We start from the raw sequence: 17932 nt of genomic DNA, 5'->3' as shown, positions 1-17932 counted from the left end.
GACGAATACATCGATATCTAGTCTAGACAAAACAGCTCAACCTCGACACAAAATAATAACCGAAACATCGACTACGTCCTTCACATAAAGCAACTTCTAGATCTCTAGGTCTCCCTTCCCATCCCGAAATACTTCATCATACCATGGCTTCTCCGCCTCCGCCTTTTCCGTCTTTCCCCGGCAAACGTACCCAAACTCCCGCTCGACGATACTGACCTCCCCGGAATCGACGATGAAGGTTTTTGGCTTCTTCTGAGTGATATTCGATCGCGACTCCCAATACACCAACCGCTCCCCATTGATGGCAATCTCCAGTAATGGCTCTGCTTCGACGATCGCTAATTGAGCCTTGATGAGTTGGCGAAGATACGGGAAGAACCAGATGCGGTCCCACCAGAGATAGCGGCGTTTCTTTGCTTCATGCTTATGAGCATTGTGATGGACGACGACGGGAATAGCAGTGGAGTAGAAATCGGCATATACGGGCATATCTCCCCATTCTACTGGATCATGAAGAACGTGCATGTTCAGTGGGTTTGTAGAGAATCGGATATCTTCTGGCACGCCATCTAACCTCGTCTCAATCCCAAGGGACTCTGACCTTTCAGCAACACCAGTCTCGTTATTCAGCGCAATGATATCCCCATCTTGCTCCTCAAAGACAGTCGGTATGAACAGATTCTGGGTATAGTCTAGACCAACATGATACTCGAAATCGCTATGCATAACATCGAAGCTCTTATCCTTTCGAGACACGATATTCTTGCGAAGCCAGCGACGCCAGATTTCTTGTTCCGCAAAGATCTCGCCGAATATTCCTTGATCGCTGTACAAGTCTTGGCCATTGACCAACCCTCTCTGCATTCGCTCTTGTACGCGACGAAAGTATTTTCTCATATCGCCGACTGGACCAATCATGCTCCCGCTATTAAGATATTTCGGTCGTACATCGTGAAACACTTCAGGGTCTTTGTCGGTATTCGGTCCGTAGAGGTCTTTGCGAGCTGGGCTTTCGGGGAGTTGGTCGCAGTGGAGGACTGAGCCTGATGACGGAGGAGGGAAGCATTTCTTTTGGGCTGATATGATGATAGTTTGTTCCATTGGAGGTTTTCTGCGACCGTTCCATTGTGACGCCAGTCGTTGATTGGCTTGACGGTTTGCTTCGTGGTATCGCTTGAGGAGGATCTCGGGCGGAAGTTGGAACCAAACGTCATAAGAATCCGTCAACACAACGAGATCATTCTCCTCGAGTCTGTTCTCGTCCGGAGTATCCGGCTTCGAAACGCTATCGAGATACTCAAGAGTACCCGTAATCTTCGCCAGATGAGACCCTCCCTTCCAGCCCTTGGACTTATCATACGTCTTACCCCAGTTCACAACAATCGGAGCCGGATATCCCAATGCCAACGCACTCGTGATGACTTTGCATAAATCGTGGTCGGGGTTATTGGCAGGGAGGACTATACTAAGCCGTCGATCCTTTGAAGGAAGCTTGGCAATGTCGGCCTGAGGGTACGTGTCATAGGCTTGGCCGGTCGCAATCTCTCCGGCCAAGAATGCGCGGCCCTGGGTACGTTAGCATCGGCGTTGGGGGGGTTTTCTTTTCTCGGCTTACCTTGAGAGAGGTGAGGGCTAGTAAGCCTGGGAAAATGAAGAGGGCAGCGATGAGGATTGTTATTGTCTTGAGGGGGAGACGGAGGAGTCGTTTTGCAAAGAGCTTTAGACCGGGAGTGTTTTTCTCGGGTGTAACAGCATCTCCGAGACTGCTGCTGGAATCAACCCGTTTGTAGCCTTGAGGCCATATCTGGGGGAGCATTTGGCGCAGAGCGTTCATGTTGTAAGTTACAAGAGACATTAATAAATGCCCAGTGACATTCAGGGGAAGTCCCTCATATATAAATTCATCACATTCATCTCAGATCCTGCATCGCCACAGCAGGAACAAAATCTCCGCACATCTTGGCACCTGATACAGTGACGGGCTCATGCTTGGCATCAGCATCCTCCGACGCATCACAGCAGACAATGGCAATAACCAGGAAATTATAAAATCGTGACTGTCCAATTATATGCGCCTGGTGCCATGATCCTTTCTTGGCTATGCCGAACGACCCGAGCTCGCCGCTTAATGGTGGAGGCTACCCCATACGCCCACGTAGCATCCTGTCTAGCGTCTTGGTATATACCAACAGAGGAGAGCAGGATCTCGCTTGGAAGAAATGACGCGCTTGAATAAACTGTTGTAATGTTTTATCTAGTGCCTGGTGCTAAGGCTGGATATTTAAAGAATATATATTTAGGCATTTAAGTTTAAACCTAGAGCTAATTGTAAAACCTTTTAAAAACAAAGTCTAATTAAGTTTATTTGATTACTATTAAAATATAACTATTTCTTTTAAATAATATAAAGAATTATAATTAAAGTATAATTAATTTAAGTTAAGTTATTATAATAAACTAAATTAATTAAAGATATTTTTATAATATTTAAATTAATCTAGTTAGTTAACTGATTAGTTAAATTATAACCTGTTTCTGGGAATAATAAACTACTGCTTGTTTAGACTTAAATTTCCTATATCCTGAAATTTAGTTATAAAGCTGCGGGCTACTTTGAGATTGATACCCCGCTTTAGAAGTCTTGCATAGCCTCAGTCTATATATTCGCTATTGTGCATTTTTCATCTATAAACACTCCTTTAATTTTGCATAATGGCATCGAAAAGTCCGAGTGAGTCGTTGCTGCTCGATCCAGGGTTGACGCCATTATACAAGCCCCTCGCAGCCAGAGAGATCCGACTCCTCGTGCTCCAACCAGGCGTGTTTCGTGAGCGACTCAGGTGTGTCTTAAAGACAGTCTCACTCGATGACGAACTCCCCTGCTTTGAAGCGCTGTCGTACTGCTGGAATGAACTTCGAGACACCGTCATAGTCGATGATCATACCATCTCTGTTCCGTCAGATCTGGCTTGGTTCCTTCGCCGATTAAGACGCAAGGCAACTCCGCGCACAGTCTGGGCAGATTCTATTTGCATCAGCCAAAGCGACAACCAAGAGAAAGGACATCAAGTCAGCATGATGCGTGAGATATATGGACGTACTGCCGAAGCTCAAGTTTATATCTGCGAGTGCCCAGGCTCGAATCGGCAGCAGGGAGAAGACGAGACCCTAGACGACGAGTATCGACCTACCACTGGTATGGCGACGAAAGAGACATCCATCTCTCTACGTTACTTGCAAAATATGGTCACCAGCCGTTGAGCTACATGATGATGGAAATAGTGGCAATCGGGTTGCTGGCATGCATCATGGCCACTTCTGCTCCCTGGACAGAGTTATAGCTGATGTCATTGGAGTTTTTCAACAGTCACTACACATGTCCTCATACATGGCCGAGCAGCCCTGGTTCTCTAGGATCTGGAGATTCCAAGAAGCGGTGCTTCCCAACGCTGTATCCGTGCATTTTGGAGTTTGCGTCTTTCCGCTGAACACGATGCTACGCGCAACTCAAAAGATGTTATACCTCGCAGGAACAAAAGGTCCTTCATGCTGTTTGTCGATTTAGAAGCGACTACCTCCTCTAGGTGCAGTAGCGACTAGCCACATTGAGGGACATTTGTAGGATCTTGCCCGATTATTCGATGAGTCTTGAAGAGTTGTACATAACAGCGACTTGGAAGGCAATGATAGAAACACAGTCGACGCTTTTACTGGCATACAACAAGCCATGGAAGGGATTGAACTCGCCATTTTGGGTACCTGACTGGTCACGAACGTATTCAGTGGCCGAGAAGCGGTCAATTCCACTAACACGGCCTTCGATTAGTTACGCCAGGGGCCAGGCCTTTAAGCTTTTGTCAGGTATTAGACTGAGCCTAAACATGGTAATCCTTGGTAGTATCCAAAAGGTTCTTGATCTCTCTGACTTTGGTCTTGAGAAGATCACAGACGCTCCCCTAGCCTGCGATGCTGTTGTTGGAGCAATACGTGCCTGCCGGGGAATGGTTGGCTTGCCTACCGACCACGAGTCAACAGAAGAACCTGTCAGGTCTAAAGATAAGTTCTTTAGAGACAATATTTTGACAGACTACTGTTTTCAAGTGACAAGAGGGTATCAGCAGTGGAAGAAGAATGAACCCTTCAGTCTGGGCGAGCAGCTAAGCGACACATTTCATGGAAGTCACGCTCAATCCTTCTTCACCCTGGCCAACGGCCGTTTCAGCCTGGCCAATTTCGAATGCTCTACACAAGACGCGGGATTCGCAACCGTTGGTGGTCTTTCTGTATATCGAGTCCTTCGGCCGTCCAAATCGACCCAGACGTGGCTCGACGTGGAAGAATGGGAATTGAGAGGGCCCTGCGAGCTCCGCGACTTCAATCAAGACGTCAAGAAAGAGCCTCCCAGGGAGATGAATACTCAATTACTTTAGTGTAGCTGGTATATAAGAAAGAGGTAAACAGATCTCGCTGAGAGTAAATTGCTCATTTAAACCACTCTTGCATTATTTATCTAGAGCCATGACCCTTCCTTGGCTATACTGAATGACCTAAACCAGCCGCTTAGTAGTAGAGGTACCCCCGAGCCCATACAGCATCCCGGCTCAAGCTAACCTCCTGGCTGTAACTCGGGGGCTTCGCGACTAAGCTTCCAGACATATAGAGAGCACCTAGTATTTCATATAATAGTCTATTGGTTATGCTGCTTTATCTAAGGACATCTCGCATCATGATATGCATTTCTAGCCTATTACAGTGTTCCTTTTCCCAATAGACTCCCTTTCCTTGCCATGGGGAAATGCACGCTAGGCCCGACTTTTCGCCGGCGAGGGGAACCTTTGGGCAAACCCCTCCTTTATCGCGTGCCAAACCATACCCTACATTCCTTTACCAAAGTTTCTCTGCATGTTGGTCGTTTTAAAGAAGGCAAGCGAGGAGACCAGCGAGAACTGAGCCGCCCATTGCAGGCAGCTGGGCAGCCCCATTAACAATGACAGGTGTTGGCACAGCAGTGGCTGTACCCAAGCCAAGGCCACGAAGGTAGTGGCAGCCATCGTTCAGAAGGACACATGCCTCGCCAGGATAATCCTTAGCAGGGTCACAGCTTGTATCGCCTGCAGCATTGGTCTTCCCAGCAGCAGGGCAAGTAGAGGTAGGCTTTGCCGCTGCGGTAGTGGCAGTGGCTGTATCCAAGCCAAGGCCACGAAGGTAGTGGCAGCCATCATTCAGAAGGACACATGCCTCGCCGGGATAATCCTTAGCAGGGTCACAGCTTGTATCGCCTGCAGCATTGGCCTTCCCAGCAGCAGGGCAAGTAGAGGTAGGCTTTGCCGCTGCGGTAGTGGCAGTGGCTGTTATTAAACCAAGGCCGCGAAGGTAGTGACAGCCATCGTTCAGAAGGACACATGCCTCGCCGGGATAATCCTTAGCAGGGTCACAGCTTGTATCGCCTGCAGCATTGGTCTTCCCAGCAGCAGGGCAAGTAGAGGTAGGCTTTGCCGCTGCGGTGGTGGCAGTGGCTGTTATTAAACCAAGGCCGCGAAGGTAGTGGCAGCCATCGTTCAGAAGGACACATGCCTCGCCGGGATAATCCTTAGCGGGGTCACAGCTTTCATCCCCCGTAGCGTTAGTCTGCCCAGGAGCAGGGCAGCCTGCAGCTGAAACAGCTGAAATGGCGGTAAGGGCGTAGGCAATTGAGAACTTCATGATGCTGTCTGTATGGGAATGATTGAGATAAACGAGTGACTTTGAGGTTGTGAACGAATGAATTGTTGAGTTGAAGAAGAGATTAACCTTTGGGTTTATATAGCTATATCCAGAGGGGCTATTTCAATGTGAGCAGCAAGGTCGAAGATCTAGATTCTACGTGGTTTTACGCCACTTGACTTAAAATACGAGGAAAATACGAGAAGGCATGTTTTAGCCGTTACTGTCAAGATGGCTATGTACCTTACTAATTCCACATTAGTCACAAGCCAGAACTTTAATGTCTTGTAGCGCAAGGGAGGAAATGCCGCTGGGCTGTGCACTCGAACCGCTATGGACTTACTTTTCAATGCGTTAGTTCCAATCTTAAGATCGAGAGCCAGGGATAGTAACGGCGAATTTATTGCTTCAACTTCAAACCCGGGAGCCGCTAGTTACTACAGAGCGCAGTATTACACAATACTTTCCCTGGTTGTTTGTTAATATAACATCCTGATCTGTCTAGTCTGTAAGGAGAAGTGGCAGTTTTATAATACCTTATGTATAGTATGCTAAATGCAGAATGCAATAATAATCTAAAATTGCATTCCAAGTCTAGATAAATAAGCCGTTGAACTTACAGGGAGTTTAGCGCTGCATTTCTAAGAAAGAAGGTGTCAGAATGCAATAATAATCTAAAATTGCATTCCAAGTCTAGATAAATAAGCCGTTGAACTTACAGGGAGTTTAGCGCTGCATTTCTAAGAAAGAAGGTGTCAGAATGCAATAATAATCTAAAATTGCATTCCAAGTCTAGATAAATAAGCCGTTGAACTTACAGGGAGTTTAGCGCTGCATTTCTAAGAAAGAAGGTGTTCTCACCTCTTTTCTGCATTGATATCCTCCCAGGCGCCCTCGACGCTACGTACTTGCTACAGTGTGCTCAGCAATGCAGACAAAGGTACCCTTGAAGAAATTTCCCCGCATATCCAGGAATTCTGTCACACTTAGTACATCAACTGCTTGTACATGGAAAGTGGAACTGTTTCCTGTGGCGTTTCTACCCAAATTCACAGCCGGGTTCCTTCTTTTGGCTCTACGCTCTACCAGACCCAAGACTGGATGAAGAATGCCGAATCCTGCCTAGCGTCGCTGTGATTAAACGACTCTTGCGTTTCGTCTGCCGGTATCTCCAGGCTGGTATGCCTCGTGGTCAATTCCATGCGTCCCCCACTTTCTCCACCAGCGATTTCCATAGGATAATCCTTTGCTGCGGCTCCAGTGGTTATTTGGTGTTTTTCGCACCTTTTTCCGCCCGTGAGTACCTGCTCTTTAATTAGATATTGTTAAAAAACGGCAAAAGATACGTACATCTTCCGTTGTTTCTCCTTGTTCGAGTGGTGAATTGATTGCACTCCGCACAGTACTTTCGATCGCCCATCCAACCCCGCAATCTCATGAACAAAGGACATGAAATGCATGCGCAATGCTTTTTGCAGTATGAAACATTGCAGAGCGGGTGATTGGATGGATAGTTTCGACATCGGTAGCAGACTTTGTAGTCCGCGTATTCATGGCGTCTGAAGCGATGGCTTATTGGGGAGTAGACGACTTTTCGATCCATTGCGCCGACGCAATCTTGCCGGCGCAGGGTGTTGTTACGATGTGTATCATGGTATTCTGAAGGGACGTCTGGTGTTGGGCCAAGTTGATCGACCCATGTGAGATTAGGTTTGCTGGGGATGAGTGGTGCGACGAGATTTCGCATATCAGGACCGGTTAGTGAGAGGCAGACTAGATCGTTTCTGGTGCAGAAGCTTAGGATGTCGAGTTTGAGCTCTGGGGGGAACTTGTGAAAGAGGGTGAAGGGTTCTGGGGATGCTGACATGATGTCAGATGCGGCGGGTGAATTGTAGAGAGTCAAATGGTTGATCTTGAGTATCTAGATATGATGAAATGGAGAGAAGCGGAGATATTTATGAGCCTCTCTTTGTGCTACATCTCCAATCTTGGACGCAAGGCATCTTAGGCAGCCTTCACAGACTCCGCAAGAGAGTCACGTGTGATCCGTCAGCCTTGAAATGTGGAGATTCTGCCTGGATTGTCGCCATTGATTTGCTGACCGGGTTCACTTGTTACCTTGCCCTACAAGAGTGCTTCTAGTGCAGAACATTGTCTCAACGGCGCAGGTTCAATATGAGATGACATGCTATCTTGAAAGCAGAATGACTTCTCAGTTTAAGGGAATGATGCGGAAGACACCAAATTGGTTCAGAAATTAATGGCCTCTTCAGTCTAATGCACGAATCACTCAAATACTGTCATTTTTTAACTTGACTCATGGATTAAATTATACGAGGGTTAGGCCAAAGATCCGTGTATTAAGCAATGTATCAAGTCTGATTACTCTTTTGAGAAAATACGTCGACATCAAACTCTGATATGAAAGCAGCCCACCCTAAACAGGCCAATTCAGAATACCAGAGCGCTAAAGACCCTGCTCGTCTCTAGTAAAACCCATCGAATGGGACAATCTCATCCTCAAACAGATCTTCCTCCTCGTATTCATAATCAGGATCCTCTGCATCCTTGATCATAAAGTTCAAGATATCAAAACCCTCCATTCTGGTCCACGGATGACCAGGTCGTTCCATGGTCGGTCCGCCTTTCATCCCCTGCAACATGTCGTTCGCCAGGAATCGGAACTTGGACAGAGTCTTGTCAAAAGACATTTCACTAATTGTCCAATTCAAGGGACCGCCTTTGCCACCCAGCGAGCTAGGCTTGAGCTTGGCTGCGAGAGAGACATCCTCAGCAGTAAAGAGCTTACTGAGCGCAGTGTTTCGGACACTGAGGATCTGGGTTGCTACATCCCGTGTCCATTGCTGCAGGAGCTGCTTTGCCATTTGTCGAAAGGTATTAAGGTCGTTTATGAGCTCTCGCTCGCTATCGAACCAGGTCTCTGGCCAGTTCCGTTCATTCTTGTACAGGGCGCAAAGGGGCTCAAGAAACTTGGCCAAATTTATCTCGTAGTGAGAGAAGAAACGGCTGAAAACATGTTTCTCTCGTCGGACGCATTCATAAAAGCGCTGGATGTCACAAGCCATGATGCGAGTGTTGCGTTCTTCCTCGGGAGTCATGTTCATTTCAGTCTGCTTCATCTGATCCAAGTTGGAAGCTATGAGACAGGTCTGTTCGTATGACATCTTGTTTGTGGGAGGAAGTGCCTGACTTGTTGTCTAGGTTTGTAGGATAGCAGATGCAGGATGAATATCTCTGTGATTGTGATAAGGGAAGGGAGGGGGGTTTAAGGTTCTTGAGTTTGCTTGGAGTTGCTGTAGATAACGAGCAGAGAGTGCCTGTGAGATGTTTAGTGGGAAGAGAGAAATCCAGCTGAACATGGGAGAAGAGCTTTACTTATATGCGGAATCATTCCTCTGGTGAGTCAGGCCCACTGGCGTGGCGTAAGGTCAGGGTTTCAAAGAGGCTTCAGCCTCCAGGCCACAAAGGCAAAGGAGACCAATAAACAGTCGTCGCCCTCACAATCGCCACTGGATTAATCTCCTGATACTTTTCACCAACTGTTTATAAAAGCCTATTGCCATGTGAGAGCAGGACTGCCCTTGACTTCTCTGTCACTACTTCCATCTCTGCCACTTGATTCGAGGTTTGAAGATAGACTTTTAGCTTGAGGTGTTCACTACGGCTGACCGCGGCCTATAAGGTTAACCTTTAGGCTGCAAACACAGGTGATGAATGACAACACGGTATCTTCTCCCCCAATACAAGCTCTTACCCATATTAGGTTTTTGGCAAATTCGATCAAACATCGTCACAAAATGGACTTTGTTGTTCACAGGGGACAACAAACGAACTTCCATTTATGTCGAAGCCTATAATCAATACACTCTCAAACGTGTCAAGAGGTTTCCCAATATAATTCAGACCCTTTTCTATTCCACCTGTGTACCGACGTCAAGGCTTGTATAACTAGATTTTAAACTTAGGATATCTTTACTTAGTTGAAGATGTATTTACTTAGTTTAGGATATCTTTGGTAAATCTAGGATCTCTCAATTCTCGTCTTGAGTCACAGGTCCACTGCCATCAAAGTTTACGCTCCTTGAGTAGTAGAGCAGTGACGAGCGTGATCCCGGAGAACACGATAGAGAGGCCTAACCCGTTAGTCAAGTCTCACCAAAGTGGCATGTACTTACCGTGGCCATACTCGATCCCTCTGATATAGCCCTCAACCAGTACCTTTCTGATAGGCTCGGAAGCTTCGTCGATGTACGAGACACTCTCTGCAGCTTTTCGAATCACCTAGAAACTTAGCAGATTTCACGAACTCAGTAGAATGACTCACCTCGTCGATAAAGGGTTGAGACTTTCCGAGATCACCAAGGTTCTGCTGGATGTCATGTCTGAGAAATCCCTGAATGGCTGCACTCGTACCAGCCATGCCAACTACTGAACCCAAAGTTACAGCCAGGAAGATTCCAGAAGACGCTGCTGCCTTGTCTTTGGGGTCGATGGAAGCTTGGAGGGCGATGAACGCTGCACTTTGCGCGATACCCATACCCAGGCCCCTGAACAGTTAGCAGGAGAAGCCAGAGGCAGGAGAACACATACCCTGGGAACACGTAGAGTGACTCCAGCCAGTTCGTCTCTCCATGCCAGCGAAGTAGCATCAGAGCGTAACTGGTAATCGATGAGATGGCCGAGAAGATGATGAGCGCTTTGTATCGGCCAGTTCTTTTTATGATCAAGCCTGTTGCTATGCCTCCGACAGTGTTGCCTATGACTGCAGGGAACAAATGAGCGCCTGCGACTGTGCTCGACACGCGCTGAGACACTTGGAAGTAAATAGGGACAGTATACATCATCTGACCGGTTAGTCTCTGGATTTCACGGTACCAGGAGACTTACTCCAAGCTGTGCGGCTGCTTGACCAAACGCAATGAGATACGTCTTTGTGATATCGCCACTTTTGAGTAAACGAAGAGGGAAGATTGGTTCTTTTGCCCGACGTGACTCGACAAGTACGAAAGCAGCGGATAGAATCACGCCAGTTGCAGCGAGAATTGGGACGAGGGGATGACTCCAGGGAATTTTCTGACCGCCAATCTCAAGGGGAACCATGAAAGCGAGAACAGAGCCACCCAAAAGCAAAGCTCCAAGTCCGTCGATCCTTTTGATGCGCTCGATTGTCGCACCCTCGGTTTGAGTCGTAGAGGGGAGGAGGATGGCGGCGATGATCATGGATACAGCGAATATTGGCGATTGTCCGAGGAATGACCTACACTGTCAGTATGAGCAGTTGGATGAAAGATAGACTCACCATCTCCAGCCGATTGTATCAGCTAGAAACCCTCCAAGCGGACCACCGATGCTACGGCCGACGGTGGCGATGACATTCATGTAGCTTTGCCATGAGGCGACTTCTCGAAGTGGTGCGAGTTCTAATGGTCAGCTTGGAACTGGGGTTAAAGGGGCGTCGTACCAGTTATGATGACTGATGCCATTGTAGTCATCCCTGCACCTCCAGATCCAGAGATTACGCGACCTAGGATGACTTGCCACATTGACTGGCCAGCTCCTCTGGAGTTTGTTAGTCAAGGCGATGCGTATGGGCATAGACTTACACGAGTGCACTGAGATTGTTAGCCAGATTCAAGGGGTCAATGTGTCGGGTACAGTCTGGACTCACCATCCAATAGCAAACAGGCCATAGCAGAAGATCAAGATCGTCTTTCGTCCAAAGATGTCGCTCAATTTTCCGTACTACTCAATCAGCTCAATTCATCCCGAATATAGTCTCACGTACAATCGTCTGGGATGCGGCGCTAGCCAACATGAAGCTGATAAACAGCCAACTCGAATCTCGAAGCTTTCCAAACTCGGATGCGATCACCGGATGAGTCGCCAGTACCAAAGAGCCATCGGCATTCGAAGTAAAGATGCCTGAACAGTTAGCTTGGGTCTCCAATGTCCGAAGCACGTACCAATGAGCAACGCGACAACTACTCTCGCGATAAACGCATGGCTGTACGTTTTCGGCTCATCGGCGCTGTTCCTCTCGACATCCGAGACCTCGGGAGGTATCTCCGGTATCAAAGGAGTCGCCTCTGTCGCATTTATTTGTGTCATTTTGACGCGCTTCACTTGAGAGAATTATAGTGAAAGATTTACTTTTGTTTTCGAGAAATCTCCGATATCGTTGTTATCGTAGACGTGATTTCGGATCAAAGCACATCATCGCTGATCCACTCCGCGGAATTGGATGCACTAACTGGGTGAGGCATATAGACACGGGAAGTGGACAGAGACATATAAAAGCCAGACCCCAGACTCTCTCACCATTAAACAAACAGTCGTCATATTTGCTTGTTTCAATTCAAGTAGATGAGACAACCCCACTGGTTCACGCCGCACCTCTGCATCGACCGCACGGACTGAGGAGGATGAGGCTCTTTTGGGACTGATCTCATGAACCCTGCCAGCGGATCTACCGTCTATTTCCATTTGTCTTGTACCCAGTCAACACTAGCTATTCTATGTGTCAAGACCAATAGCCAGTCACTATCCCCAATTTGCACATCATGAACTTTGACTCTCTCGCTTCAAATGGGCCAATCCTGACTCATCAATCAAGACTGAAATGTGGATCCGCCCTTTCTGGACATGTCCGAGACTTCGCCGTAAACTCATCGTAACCCCATGACCTCCAAATTCCATCACCACCAACATGGCAGACCCAACAAGTGATTTGTTCATCGACTTTGGAGACTTTCAAAATGCCGCTGAGCCTGAAACCATCTCCCCTGGCATTCTGCAGACGTCAACAGCTCCCCCAAAAATCGGTAATCGCTTTTCATCCGAGTCTGTCAAGATCCTGAGGAATTGGTTCGCCGCGCATGAAAGGCATCCGTATCCTACCATCCAAGATGTCCAGGATCTTCAAGAGCAGACGAGTCTGAATAGACAGCAGGTCACGAATTGGTTTGCGAATGCGAGGAGGAGAGCAAAGGTTCATTCCTCGCGGCCGACATCGCCCATGTTTCGGAATGATGATTCGGGGAACTCTTCGGGGCATCACACGCCGATTGATACGCCGCGACGACGGGCTACTCCTGCGCCGTTTGAGCATATGAATCCGCTGCAGCGATGGGCGAATTCACCGCCGGAGCATGAGGCTGCGACCGTTGATGATATTTCACGAGCTGTTGCTGCTTTCTCAACGCGACAGGGAAGATCACGAAGTCATGGGTCGTCAATCAGCAGTAGAGGGACGTCAGTGTCGAGCCACGACTCTGGGTCGTACAGTTCTGCTCATTCGAAACAATCATCGACGTCATTTGACATTTTCAAACGGCACAGTCGGAGAAGACGAACAAAGATGAGAAAAGAAGTCAGAACCAATCTCCTACAGGCGCAGAATACATATCAGTGCACTTTCTGTACGGAAACGTTCAAGACGAAATACGATTGGCAGCGTCATGAAAAGTCTCTTCATTTATCGCTTGAGAATTGGGTTTGTTCACCAAATGGACCTACGGCAATACATCCAGAAGAGGGGCTTCTTTGTGTCTTTTGTGGCGTCAAGAACCCCGACAAGACGCATCTCGATGGACATAATCAGAGTGCATGCATCGAGCGACCGATTGAAGAACGAACATATCATCGAAAGGACCATTTACAGCAGCATTTGCGACTCGTTCACATGACCAAGTTTCTCAAATGGCCGATGGATGATTGGAAAGTCATGACGCAAGAGGTTAAATCGAGATGTGGATTCTGCGGCATCAATCTCACGACTTGGGCTAGTAGGGTTGATCATTTGGCGGACCATTTCAAAGCTGGGAGTACCATGGAGCATTGGAAGGGTGATTGGGGGTTTGAGGGAAAGGTTATTGAGAGGATTGATAACGCCATGCCTCCTTGTAGGTGAGGAAATCGGGTTGAGATTTGTTGCTAACGCTGCCTAGATCTCATTCACTACGAACGCAACTCTCCTCTTCCATTCGCAGCTACAAGAGGTCCAGCAGATACACCAACAAGTGCATACGAACTCATCAAGCTCGAACTAGAGTACTACATGCGGAATCGCCACCAATTTATAATGCCACCAGATCCCGAGCTTCACTTCGAAGCATGTTCCGTGATCCTCGGCGCGGAAATATCCTCCCCTAACCAAGCGTCGCTATCCCCATCATGGCTATGGGACTTGTTCATGTCAGCTACCGATATCGCCAACCAAGCTAAACTTCGACCGACGAAGCAGTTAGCTGAGGGCCGGTTGAGTCAGTTAAAGATCAATGGAAAGGGAAATATATTTGAGAATTGTGAGCTAGAGGCAGCGCTGCAGCAGTACATGACAGCTCATACATCCATGGGCCATTTCCCAACGGATTCGGAACTGCAACAGGAGGCGTGCAATGCCTTGAATCGGACAGAGACAGCTTCGTCGCATCCATCGAGAAGGTTTTTGGACTTTTTAATGCGGCTTGTTTGGAGTTCGACGGTCTGGCTGGAGCCGTTTCGACAAAGGGCTGAGACTCTTGTGGCGTTGGCGAATGAGTCTGTTAATGATTCTTACTTTCTATGGGGTCAGACCGATACAGCTGTGCCGCTGGATGCATCGATGGAGCTGGATATGTTGCAGCCTTGGGTTGAGAATCGATCTCTGTCTCCTGAAGGAGTACCGGAAATACCAGCGATTTCCATGCACAGCACGCCAGAGTCGAGGACATTGATTCGAGATAAAGTACGAACACAAACGCCATTCTTTATCAATGATAACAACAGCTATCGGCGATTAAAACGAGAACTATCCCGATTCGTCATGACGACAATGTCTCCCAACAATCCCAACCGCCATATTCCCAGCGATGACGAACTCAAGTATCAAGCACGGTGGATATTATACGATGAGTACGTTTCCTGGCAGTTACAATTCATTTACTAACAGAATAGCGACGATCCTTGGAACCAAACCCCGGTTGACAACGCAGAGTGGCTACAAGAGTTTAAACGAGACGTTGGACTTCCTACTTAGATACAGGACAAGCACCCATATCTCGAGCAACAGGCTCGCTCTCAATAGAAATGTCAAAGTCGAAAATGTCCATGGGTATGCCGAGGGTTGTACACGCGTTGGGAATGTCGACTATTCCTGCGATGGCGCCACGGATGGGTGCGCAGGAGAGTAAGAGGTAGATTTGTTCTCCCGAGTAGCCTGCATTGTCAGTATGGTTTTACTTGCAACGAAAGTGACTTACCGAATTGTTTGAGGTATTCGATTGCCCGGAGACATGATTGTCTGTAGGCTATGGTTGCATCCATGAAATGCTGCTTTCCATTCTCGTCAACGGAGAAGCCTTCAAAGATGAGGTAGCGTGAGGGGCTAAAGGTAGGGCCCATGTCGCCTGGTCTGTACACTGGACTCTTGAGGCCTCGGGACTTCATGCCGCCTTTGATGAGGTCAAATTTGATCGTGATGATGCCAGCCTAAACTGTCAGTACAGTAGTCAATGTCAAGTGTCAGGACTTACCATTTCGATAGCACCACAGAAACTAATCTCGCCATCACCCTGACTGAAATGAAGATCTCCAACAGAAAACTTGGCTCCCTCAACATGAACAGGAAGATACGTCGTAGATCCACGAGAAATATTGTTAATGTCACAATTTCCTCCATGTTCAGGGCGTCCAGGTATAGTCCTCGCTCCCTCCTTCGCAATCCTTGCCAAAACATCACCTGTCGCTTTTCCACCATGTGCATTAATCTCATTCGGCGGTTGAGCCACAATCTTGGTAGAGTCAGCCATTGACGAAACGAGCTCTGCTTCACGACGGTTCCACTCTGCGAGGATCTCGGCAGATGGGGCACAGCCTAGGATTCCGGGGTGGATCAGCCCGGGGAAGCGCACGCCGGGAATATGACGGCTTGAACAGTACACGCCGTCGAAGTCCCAGATTGCTTTTGCGGCGGTGGGGTAGTGTTCATCGAGAAAACCACCGCCGTTCTCTTTGGCAAAGATTCCGGTGAAGCCCCATGGTGAATGGTCGAAGGGTTGGACGTCGGTTATGTTGACGACGAGGAGATCTCCGGGTTGACTGCCTTTGATGTCGAATGGACCGGTAAGATAGTGGATTTTTGTAAGGTCAACATCGCGGACATCATCTGCGCTGTCATTGTTGCCGATCTGTCCGCCCGTCCAGTCGAGGCATTCTATCTTGACTGTCTCACCAGGTTCAACGGTTGCGATACTCGGGACTACAAATTAGCGATCTGTAAATTGGCTCAATAGAGGACATACCCTCTGGATGCCATCTGTTGTGGAGATGGGGTTGCTCAGAGGCGGGTTTGTCAAAGGACACGGATTGAGCTGTACGGATCTTGCCAGGCATTGTGTTGATGAGATTTAAACTTTGAGATTTGACTTCGAGGACCGTTTTGAATTGTCTCAGATGTATCTTCTTATAATAGTGATAACGTTGTTGATAGATAAGAGACTATCTCGCCGCACGCCTCCGCATCTCATCTCCGCACGAGATAAGAATGATAAGCTCGTCTTGTGACATTCCTGATAAAGCAGGTGGCTGCATTGTCACCCAAGGGCGAAACCCCGCGTTTAGCATGACTTTGGTACAGTCTGGACACTGTACACTGTAGCCCATCGAGATTGGTATATGAGATGGGGGTGTCCTCGGCAGATCAGGAGACCACAAACAACCATGGACGTCAAGACTTTTTCCCTCGGAGACTTTGAGCTACAGAATGGCAAGACTCTGCCGAATGCGGTGATTGCGTACAAGACTTTTGGCGAGGCTGGACGCCCTGCTGTTCTTTATCCGAGTTGGTTCTCGGGTGCGATATCCGATAATGAGTGGCTTATTGGGAAGGACAAGACTCTCGATCCGGGGAGGTACTTTATTATTATAACGGCGCTTTTTGGGAATGGACAGTCTACGAGTCCGTCAAACTCGGATATTAGTCCGTTTCCTGATGTTTCGTTCTACGACAATGTCAAGGCTCAGCATCAGTTGATGGGTCATCTTGGGGTGAAGCATCTACGGGCTGTTTTGGGCTGGTCGATGGGTGCGGCGCAGACATTTCAGTGGGCTACGCAATATCCCGACTTTATGGATATTTGCGTTCCCTTCTGCGGATCAGCCAAGACGTCTCTCCACAACCAAGTCTTTCTCGAGGGGGTCAAGTCAGCGCTCCTCGCAGCAAAAGGCTGCACGTCTGCAGGAAGTTCCCAAGGACGCGTCGAAACCACAAACAGCAAATGGACCGACAAGGAGAAAGAAGTTGGTTTGAAGGCTTTTGGGAGAGGATACGCAGGCTGGGGTTTCTCTCAGGCATTCTACCGACATGAATTATTCAAGAAGCATTACGGTGCAGCGGATCTTGAAGAGTTTATGAAGAATTTCTGGGAGAAATGGGCGCTTAGCAAGGACCCTGAGAATCTGCTCGTTATGCTTCATACATGGCAGGCGGGAGATGTAAGTCAGCAGGAGCCGTATGATGGAGACTTTGAGAAGGCTATGAAGGGGATCAAGGCGAGGATCCTGGTTCTCCCGAGCAAGACGGATCTCTACTTTCCGTGAGTAACCCGTGATGTTGTGGATGATGTTGATGCTGACTGTTTAGGCCTGAGGATTCCGAGTACGAGGTCAAGTGTATGGGAGATAATGCGAGTCTGGATGTTTATCCTTCTATTTGGGGTCATTGGGCTGGTGGACCGCCTGGGAACATGGAAGATGTGAAATGGTTGGATGAGAGGCTGAGAAAGGTCTTTGATGAGGCTCCTCATAGAGATGTTAGTTGAGCGTACAGTAAATTGCAGTTTTATTGTGTCATTCAGTCAGCTTCATTTAGTTTCATAATATCGCAGGCTTTGTTTTCTTTCGATTAATGTCTATAATAATTGCATGCATGCTACGTGGATGAAGCTGGCCATACGATTAAACAATCATCCCATTGCGCAGACATTCGGTCCCTCCTTGGGTTGAAGGGAGACCAACACTCCACCCACTGGACAGTCACAATCAATCCATTCTTTGACATCTCGGGGCCTAGCATTAACAAGCCTCCGACTCGGCATCCCTCAAGATAACACCCAATTGACCAATAAGCACAATCCCGAAATCGCTTATATCTACATGTCCAACTAAGGCGCACCCTGATAGCCCTCGACACTGTACAGAATGTTATCAATGAAACGTCAGTTACTCGTCA

The 17932-nt window shown here is 47.9% G+C and overlaps 10 protein-coding genes across 12 annotated transcripts; 4 read left to right on the top strand and 6 right to left on the bottom strand.

The window, feature by feature from the left end:
• Positions 1-96: 96 nt before the first annotated feature.
• On the bottom strand, positions 97-1834 carry FVEG_06574 (hypothetical protein; the record flags this gene model as incomplete). Its single annotated transcript, XM_018894960.1, has 2 exons — positions 97-1566; positions 1616-1834. The coding sequence occupies 2 exons, from the start codon at positions 1832-1834 to the stop codon at positions 97-99; spliced, it is 1689 nt and encodes a 562-aa protein (XP_018752131.1).
• Positions 1835-2712: 878 nt separating this feature from the next.
• FVEG_15893 (hypothetical protein) lies at positions 2713-3261 on the top strand (the record flags this gene model as incomplete). Its single annotated transcript, XM_018905119.1, has 1 exon — positions 2713-3261. One exon carries the CDS (start codon positions 2713-2715, stop codon positions 3259-3261), a length of 549 nt encoding a protein of 182 aa, XP_018752130.1.
• Positions 3262-3881: 620 nt separating this feature from the next.
• On the top strand, positions 3882-4430 carry FVEG_06573 (hypothetical protein; the record flags this gene model as incomplete). The annotated part of the gene is made up of 1 exon (XM_018894959.1): positions 3882-4430. One exon carries the CDS (start codon positions 3882-3884, stop codon positions 4428-4430), a length of 549 nt encoding a protein of 182 aa, XP_018752129.1.
• Positions 4431-4609: 179 nt separating this feature from the next.
• On the bottom strand, positions 4610-5847 carry FVEG_06572 (hypothetical protein). Its single transcript, XM_018894958.1, has 2 exons — positions 5575-5847; positions 4610-5238 (listed from the first exon to the last, which is right to left on the bottom strand). The coding sequence occupies exons 1-2, from the start codon at positions 5701-5703 to the stop codon at positions 4915-4917; spliced, it is 453 nt and encodes a 150-aa protein (XP_018752128.1). The 5' UTR covers positions 5704-5847; the 3' UTR covers positions 4610-4914.
• Positions 5848-6662: 815 nt separating this feature from the next.
• Positions 6663-7570, bottom strand: FVEG_06571 (hypothetical protein; the record flags this gene model as incomplete). The annotated part of the gene is made up of 2 exons (XM_018894957.1): positions 6663-7007; positions 7054-7570. 2 exons carry the CDS (start codon positions 7568-7570, stop codon positions 6841-6843), a joined length of 684 nt encoding a protein of 227 aa, XP_018752127.1. The 3' UTR covers positions 6663-6840.
• Positions 7571-8019: 449 nt separating this feature from the next.
• On the bottom strand, positions 8020-8888 carry FVEG_06570 (hypothetical protein; the record flags this gene model as incomplete). The annotated part of the gene is made up of 1 exon (XM_018894956.1): positions 8020-8888. One exon carries the CDS (start codon positions 8886-8888, stop codon positions 8190-8192), a length of 699 nt encoding a protein of 232 aa, XP_018752126.1. The 3' UTR covers positions 8020-8189.
• A 557-nt stretch (positions 8889-9445) lies between these two features.
• Positions 9446-11876, bottom strand: FVEG_06569 (hypothetical protein). 2 transcript variants are annotated; one of them, XM_018894954.1, is made up of 11 exons: positions 11688-11876; positions 11510-11646; positions 11393-11466; positions 11328-11336; positions 11186-11283; positions 11024-11144; positions 10612-10981; positions 10315-10568; positions 10049-10271; positions 9900-10005; positions 9446-9857 (listed from the first exon to the last, which is right to left on the bottom strand). In XM_018894954.1, exons 1-11 carry the CDS (start codon positions 11830-11832, stop codon positions 9790-9792), a joined length of 1605 nt encoding a protein of 534 aa, XP_018752124.1. In that variant the 5' UTR covers positions 11833-11876; the 3' UTR covers positions 9446-9789. The 2 variants fall into 2 exon arrangements, with proteins under 2 accessions (XP_018752124.1, XP_018752125.1); XM_018894955.1 differs by having other exon boundaries at positions 9446-10005.
• A 163-nt stretch (positions 11877-12039) lies between these two features.
• On the top strand, positions 12040-15113 carry FVEG_06568 (hypothetical protein). The gene is made up of 3 exons (XM_018894953.1): positions 12040-13625; positions 13671-14616; positions 14659-15113. The coding sequence occupies exons 1-3, from the start codon at positions 12431-12433 to the stop codon at positions 14738-14740; spliced, it is 2223 nt and encodes a 740-aa protein (XP_018752123.1). The 5' UTR covers positions 12040-12430; the 3' UTR covers positions 14741-15113.
• On the bottom strand, positions 14494-16105 carry FVEG_06567 (formamidase). The gene is made up of 4 exons (XM_018894952.1): positions 16005-16105; positions 15237-15961; positions 14964-15192; positions 14494-14920 (listed from the first exon to the last, which is right to left on the bottom strand). The coding sequence occupies exons 1-4, from the start codon at positions 16093-16095 to the stop codon at positions 14733-14735; spliced, it is 1233 nt and encodes a 410-aa protein (XP_018752122.1). The 5' UTR covers positions 16096-16105; the 3' UTR covers positions 14494-14732.
• A 317-nt stretch (positions 16106-16422) lies between these two features.
• Positions 16423-17589, top strand: FVEG_06566 (homoserine O-acetyltransferase; the record flags this gene model as incomplete). Of its 2 annotated transcripts, none has more annotated exons than XM_018894950.1 (2): positions 16423-17297; positions 17345-17589. In XM_018894950.1, 2 exons carry the CDS (start codon positions 16423-16425, stop codon positions 17520-17522), a joined length of 1053 nt encoding a protein of 350 aa, XP_018752120.1. In that variant the 3' UTR covers positions 17523-17589. The 2 variants fall into 2 exon arrangements, with proteins under 2 accessions (XP_018752120.1, XP_018752121.1); XM_018894951.1 differs by having other exon boundaries at positions 17352-17588.
• Between the last annotated feature and the right edge of the window lie 343 nt (positions 17590-17932).

Source organism: Fusarium verticillioides, chromosome 7 (genome assembly GCF_000149555.1).
Source record: "Fusarium verticillioides 7600 chromosome 7, whole genome shotgun sequence".
In the NCBI taxonomy this organism is placed as follows: Eukaryota; Fungi; Ascomycota; class Sordariomycetes; order Hypocreales; family Nectriaceae; genus Fusarium; species Fusarium verticillioides.
The sequence above is the reverse complement of the archived record's forward strand: the minus strand, read 5'-3'. Positions and strand labels throughout refer to the sequence as shown.

What these genes read in the sequence shown, in the direction of transcription:
- FVEG_06572 (XM_018894958.1), bottom strand. Translation starts at nt 5,703, where the DNA reads ATGAAGTTCTCAATTGCCTACGCCCTTACCGCCATTTCAGCTGTTTCA. An exon ending in CTAAGGATTATCCCGGCGAG is followed by an intron (nt 5,239 to 5,574) that starts GCATGTGTCCTT and finishes TATCCCGGCGAG; the next exon opens with GCATGTGTCCTTCTGAATGA.
- FVEG_06569 (XM_018894954.1), bottom strand. Translation starts at nt 11,832, where the DNA reads ATGACACAAATAAATGCGACAGAGGCGACTCCTTTGATACCGGAGATA. An exon ending in AGTTGTCGCGTTGCTCATTG is followed by an intron (nt 11,647 to 11,687) that starts GTACGTGCTTCG and finishes CTAACTGTTCAG; the next exon opens with GCATCTTTACTTCGAATGCC. An exon ending in CTCAACCCTTTATCGACGAG is followed by an intron (nt 10,006 to 10,048) that starts GTGAGTCATTCT and finishes CTAAGTTTCTAG; the next exon opens with GTGATTCGAAAAGCTGCAGA.
- FVEG_06567 (XM_018894952.1), bottom strand. Translation starts at nt 16,095, where the DNA reads ATGCCTGGCAAGATCCGTACAGCTCAATCCGTGTCCTTTGACAAACCC. An exon ending in CAACAGATGGCATCCAGAGG is followed by an intron (nt 15,962 to 16,004) that starts GTATGTCCTCTA and finishes GCTAATTTGTAG; the next exon opens with TCCCGAGTATCGCAACCGTT. An exon ending in CGAATACCTCAAACAATTCG is followed by an intron (nt 14,921 to 14,963) that starts GTAAGTCACTTT and finishes CTGACAATGCAG; the next exon opens with GCTACTCGGGAGAACAAATC.
- FVEG_06568 (XM_018894953.1), top strand. Translation starts at nt 12,431, where the DNA reads ATGGCAGACCCAACAAGTGATTTGTTCATCGACTTTGGAGACTTTCAA. An exon ending in TGATAACGCCATGCCTCCTT is followed by an intron (nt 13,626 to 13,670) that starts GTAGGTGAGGAA and finishes AACGCTGCCTAG; the next exon opens with ATCTCATTCACTACGAACGC. An exon ending in CGGTGGATATTATACGATGA is followed by an intron (nt 14,617 to 14,658) that starts GTACGTTTCCTG and finishes CTAACAGAATAG; the next exon opens with CGACGATCCTTGGAACCAAA.